The sequence below is a fragment of the Rana temporaria genome, chromosome 10, assembly GCF_905171775.1.
Source record: "Rana temporaria chromosome 10, aRanTem1.1, whole genome shotgun sequence".
NCBI classification, from domain to species: domain Eukaryota; kingdom Metazoa; phylum Chordata; class Amphibia; order Anura; family Ranidae; genus Rana; species Rana temporaria.
In genome coordinates this window covers 97105759-97112213 of record NC_053498.1, presented here as the reverse complement: position 1 = coordinate 97112213, position 6455 = coordinate 97105759, and the positions used below count along the sequence as shown (strand labels likewise).

At 49.5% G+C, this 6455-nt stretch overlaps 1 protein-coding gene across 1 annotated transcript; it reads left to right on the top strand.

Moving 5' to 3' along the window:
* Positions 1-711: 711 nt before the first annotated feature.
* Positions 712-4861, top strand: LOC120915359. The gene is made up of 2 exons (XM_040325783.1): positions 712-1513; positions 4557-4861. Exons 1-2 carry the CDS (start codon positions 901-903, stop codon positions 4562-4564), a joined length of 621 nt encoding a protein of 206 aa, XP_040181717.1. The 5' UTR covers positions 712-900; the 3' UTR covers positions 4565-4861.
* Positions 4862-6455: the final 1594 nt, after the last annotated feature.

The following is a 6455-nucleotide window of genomic DNA, read 5'->3' as shown; positions in this document are numbered from 1 at the left end:
CTCTTTGCCTTACTCCTGGCAGCGTGGATTAACCCCTACCTGCCTTTAAGCAACACTACCCATATTGCCTTACTGTTTGTGTCTATAGCCTAATTTTAAGAGCTATCCTTACTATATATAGCTATACAGAGCGGCAGCATGTCTGATCTCCCTGCCCCTACGGATCCTATGGAGGATAACACCAATAGGGACACAGCCCCAGCCCTGAATGCTGCCCAGATTCAGGAGCTAATTAATAAATCCATCCTGGCTGCCCTGTCCTCTGCTGCCTCCTCCAGGGTATATATACCCATGGCCCCACAGTTACCGACGCCGCAAGGCGACGAACCACCGCCCAAAAAAGGCAAAGCCTCTCAGAAGAGGAAGCACACCCTGGCGGTGATTGACTCCCCAGCAGGGGAAGGAAATAATATGCCTCAGGTAAACCCTAACACGGCTTACCAACCCCAGCATCAGACGCACTCAAATAGACCCCTGGACCCCAGGGAGTTACAATTTAAAGGGACTAAGGCCGCAAGAAGGGCCAAACCGGACTCATACATTGACTCTCCACAAGAGGATTCTGATGACCCCTTAGAGGGATCGGATGAGTCAGAGCCGGATTCATATGAGGACGATGCTGGGGAGACGGCGCTCACTACAGCTGCCAACCCTGCCACGCAGGGAGATATTCTCCTAGACTCCCTAGGAGAACCGTTTTTTGATCCAAACGCTATTAGTCACCCGCGTTCTGGAGAATGGACCCCTCTACCAGAGGTGAACCAATACATAGAATTATGGGCTAGAAAATCCCTTGACAGGGTTAGTCGCAACAAACTTAGGGCTGAATGCCCTAGACCCCTTATACCCAATAAAGTGGTGGCTACCCCTGAGATAGACCCCATTTTAACCAAATATCTAATGAAATCTGGCAAATTCCAGAGAAAAGGGGTAGAACGATCATTCCGATCCATTCAAGATCGTGTTCTAGACATGATGGGGCCCCTGACCAAGATCCTCAATCTTTCGGAACAGGCGGCAGCATCCGGGCAACCGGTCGACCTACAACAGCTGAGAGGCTGGGCGCAAAGAGCAATATGCCTGGCTGGCACTGCCAATACGGCATGCTCGATTGAAAGACGCCGATCTATACTGATGCGTCTGGACCCCCAGTTAGCCCACCTGGCGGAGTCAGAACCCGGACCGTCTGCGGACGGCATGTTATTTGGAGACTCTTTATTGAAAGACGTCAATAAATTTGTGGGCCTTTTTACGAGCCTGGACAAGGCTCAAAATTCCTTGAGGAAAGCTGGGACCCCCAAGGTTTTTAACAGGGCCGGCAGAAACAGAGGCCGATCTGCCGGCCGTGCCCCTTCCTACAGGCCACAAAATAGAGCCCCAGTACAATACCAGTACCCGCAGGCTCAATCCTACGCCGCTCCAGTGGCACAACCTGCCCCCTTCTTTCCACCACGAGGCAGACCATGGCGAGGACGAGGGGGACGAGGTTACCCACGATCCCGACCTCCCACCGGTGAGTATGATGCACACACCACTCAGTCACATTCCTGTGGGGGGACGTCTCAGGTATTTTATCCACGCCTGGTCTGCGATTACGGCAGACGCGTGGATATTACACACTGTAGCGGGGTTCACTGTGGACATCGTAACATCTCCTCCACTCAATGTTATACCGCCACCCATCCGCTTCGCAAACCAGAACGTTGCTCTAATAGACAACGAACTGCGAGATTTACTGGCCAAACAGGCTATCATAGAAGTAGACCATTGCTCCCCAGGGTTCATCAGCAATATATTTTTAGTGCACAAGAAAGACGGCGGTTATCGCCCAGTGATCAACCTCAGGGAGTTGAACCAATATGTCGTATACCGACATTTCAAAATGGAAGGTATACACTTCCTCCGAGACCTCCTACACCCAGGGGACTGGCTCGTGAAAGTAGATTTGAAAGATGCCTACCTTACGGTCCCCATACACCCAGAATCACAACACCTCCTACGGTTCCTATGGAGGGGCAAGATGTGGCAATTCACTTGCCTTCCATTCGGACTATCGTCCGCCCCATGGTGTTTCACCAAACTGCTGAAACCGGTGGTGGCGGCACTGAGGAGCAGGGGGGTTCGTCTGGTCATCTACTTAGACGACATCCTCATTCTAGCCTTCTCAGAGACCCAGGCCCATCTTCACATGTCATGGACTGTGTCATTGTTACAACAACTGGGTTTCATTGTCAACCAGGACAAATCAATATTGATTCCTGCTCAGCAGATGGAATTTTTGGGTTTTACGGTGGACACCATCCAATCTACCCTCAGCCTCCCCAGCCCCAAACTTGCTCTGATCCGCAAGGAGATCCGGACTACACTGCGGAAGGGTTGCCTATCCCTCCGCACGCTAGCGCGTCTTGTGGGCCTCTTAGCAGCTTCCATCCAAGCTATTTTCCCGGCCCCATTACACTACAGAGCCCTCCAGAGGCTCAAAATCATGCACCTGAGACAAGGTCTCAGGTACACCGACGAGGTTCCCCTATGTCGGGACACGATCGAGGAGTTGAAATGGTGGCTTCGCCATGCCGTAGAATGGAACGGCAGAACCATCTTCAATCCCTACCCGGATGTGGTCATAGAATCGGACGCCAGCCGCAGGGGCTGGGGCGCCAGATGCGGCAGGGCATCCACCGGAGGGACTTGGTCAGTAGAGGAAACCAAGCTCCATATCAACGCCCTAGAACTCCTGGCAGCTCTATTCGCTCTCAGGAGTTTTATGCCTCGTACCTCTACGTGTTGTATTCTATTCCGCATGGACAACGTGGCGGCGGTCCAGTACGTCAACCGCCTGGGGGGTACCAAATCCAAGGTCTTAGCGACCATCGCGAAAGACTTCTGGCACTATTGCTTAGCCCACAATATAACCCCTGTCGCGGAATACATTCCGGGCGTGTCCAACTCAGTGGCCGACTGGAATTCTCGGTACTTGCGAGATTCCAGCGACTGGCAGTTGGATCGTTCAGTATTTCTCCATCTACAACAGATCTGGGGTCCACTATACATAGACCTGTTCGCCTCACGCCTCAATCATCAGCTGCCCCGCTTCTTCAGCTGGAGGCCGGACCCAGAGGCCTATGCGGTCGACGCGCTGCACCAACCTTGGCCGGAGGGCACCCATTACGCATTCCCTCCCTTCCAGTTGATCCCCAGACTCCTCATTCGGATTGCCACCCTGGAGGCAACTGTGGTGTTGATCACACCGTGGTGGCCGACCCAACCGTGGTTTCCCCTCCTGTTGGGGATGACCGCGGATTGTCCCAGGCTCCTGCCTCACTTTCCCCACCTTCTCACCAATCCGAACGGGGAACTACACCCCCTAATTTTAGAAGACAACCTACCACTCTTGGCGTGGCTGGTTTCGGGATCGCGGACGCTGACAACGTCCTTTCACAGTCAGCTCAGGACCTCCTCACCCTGGCCTGGGCCCCCGGGACTCGATCGGCATATCGATCAGCGTGGGGGCTCTGGGTGCGTTGGTGTGATCGACGGCAGGTCGATCCTGTACGAGCCCCTGTATCTTTAGTGGTGAATTATTTGGCAGATTCCTTTGAATCTGGCAAATCGTTCAGCTCCATAAATGTTTACCGGTCAGCTATTTCGGCATACCACTGCCCTGTGGATTCCCTACCGATCGGCAAACACCCGTTAGTCTGTCGACTCATGAGAGGCATAAGATTCCAACGTCCCCCACGGCCTAGATACCAAGCAACCTGGGATGTTTCCAAGGTGCTGGATATGTTCGCCAGGTGGGAGGATAATTCGGATCTTCCTTTAAGACTCCTTTCCATTAAACTGACAGTCCTCCTCTGCCTAGTGTCCATTAAAAGGGTATCCGATGTTAAGGCCTTGGATATCTCTAGACAATTTTCACCGCAAGGAGTCAAGTTTTCTGTAGTGCGCAGGACTAAGACCGGTATTCAATCGGTCTTCTACCCGTTTTTTCCTGCTCATCCACTCCTCTGCGTGGTTCGCTGCCTACAGGCATATGAACTACAGACCGCTAGCTTGCGTTCCCCGGGTTTGTCACAACTCCTGGTGTCTTATGTCAAGCCACACTTTCCAGTATCGTCGGCCACGCTGGCACGCTGGGTACGTATGGCCATGGACATGGCTGGTATTGATGTGTCCCTCTTCGGAGCCCACTCCGCCAGAGGGGCCATGGCCACCAAAGTAGTCACGTCAGGGGGCTCCCTCTCCGATCTTCTAGTGGCGGCAGATTGGTCTTCAGAGACTACCTTCCGTCATTTTTACTTTAGACCGCAAGAGCATGTATCCATGGCAGTTTTACCCTAATATTGTATGTGCAATGTATTCTGTCAGGATATGCATATTATGTCTGCAGGATTAGATGTTAAGCTTTAAACTTGCATAAGATATGAGCCTCCTGTCTGATATATAAATCTAGATTTTCCTAGCTTGTGACGGAAAATATAAGTTATATGAAGACAGGAGGCGAGTATCTTCCCTCCCGTCCCACCCTATTATGTATATCTCTGATTTCTTCACAGGTTACTGAATATCGTACCTGGGTAATACTCCGGATTGGGATACTTGAAAGTTCTACTGTCTTCTTACCCCTGTTGGGACGGAACGCCTATTGAACCCTCGTTGGGTTAAAATTTCTCCGAGACCCCCGTTGGGACTCGACGAACGACTCTGATCCAAGTTATGGATTCCTCGGACCCCGGCCGGACGGATACAGTTCAAGACGACGACATCCGACGGGCAAGATCTTCGCAGCAAGAAAGAGGAGGATCTTAGTCGGGCAGTCTGTTATATAGAGGTCACCGACCTGGGCGTGGCTACGGATTACAAGGACTGCTGGGAGTCGTAGTCTTACTGACTGAAATTTTTTTTACATTAAAAGTTTATAGAAAAGTTTTAAAGTGTCTGCTATGGGCATTAAATAAAGAAAGTTAATGCATAAGATACTCGCCTCCTGTCTTCATATAACTTATATTTTCCGTCACAAGCTAGGAAAATCTAGATTTATCGACCAGTAATGGCCTATTACTGTAAATAGCAGACAAGATCAATGGAAGAGAAAGTGGTACCACTACCTTGGTAACAACAAGAGAGAAAAGAGTAAAGAGAGAAAAAGACCACAGGAAAGAAGCAAGAGATGGTATACTTCACCCCACCGGGCACCCTTATAAAACCCTTCAGGGGTAAAGCACCCCAAAGTAATTTTCAAGGATATGCTTGTGATTTTCACGTTTTTGTTTTTAATTACCATTATTTTCAATGACAGGTTTGTTTATCCAAGTGATGTACTTTACTTTATTATGTTAGATGTTTAATGAAACATAATAAAGTCCTCAGTTTAAGCCAAGGCTGGGTTCACACTATTGCTCCATGTGGCTCACAGCAGGGGTCCGGTGTGTCCCTGTTCACCGTTTCAGGTCCAATTTCAGCCGGAATTTTTGGCCTGAATTCAGACCTGAAATGGACCAAAAGACGCACCCCTTTGCACCCCTGTGCAAATTCACACTGGAGCCGCAGCGGAGATATGTGAACCGGTGATCTGCCGATATGGTTCCGGCTATCGTGAAAGTTCCTGCGCAGGCGCAATCTGATCTGCCGATATGGTTCCGGCTAACGAGAAAGTTCCTTTAAGGACTGCGCAGGCGCAAACTTGCCGACGGAAATCTCCGAACCTCGGCCGGCATCCAGGGCGACGTGGATTTAGAGGAAAGTGGCCAGTTGGCCTCACGTCCTCGCTTCGCTCGCTCGGCCTCCTGGCTCTTTTTCTAACATCCTCCAATCCACTGGGATGTTAAAGAATGAGCCTGGATGCCGGATGAGGTTCGGAGATTTCCGTCGGCAAGTTTGCGCCTGCGCAGTCCTTGAAGGAACTTTCCCGTTAGGGGAACCTTAAGGACAAGTCACCGGCTCCGGAGAGCCGCTCCCAATCTCCTACTGTATGAATTGGATGTGGGGAAACCCGCCTCCAATTCGCATAGGTGTGAACCCAGCCTTAGGATTGTAATGAATAATCCTTTACTTGATTGACCGTGGAAGTTCTTTACAGGATTGTGTTCTCTAAACCATATTGTAGTGTTCAGGTACTTGGTGCCTTGTTTAACTTTTACATTTTCAATAAAAATACAATAAATAAATAAAAACTTACAAGGGTTCTCACCTCTCACCATATTATACAAAATATACATAGAAACAAAGATTATTACGTGATTTTAGGATTATTTATTTCCAACTGATCTATTTTACATATCTAAACCTATGTATATCTACGTATATTGTATATCTAAACCTTGAAAACTATACAATACCATTATAGGCTACACTTTGATAATTGTATTATTATTAATATTATACATGATTTATATAGAGTCAACAGTTTGTGCAGCGCTTTACAATATAAAAGGGAGACGCTACAATTATAATAT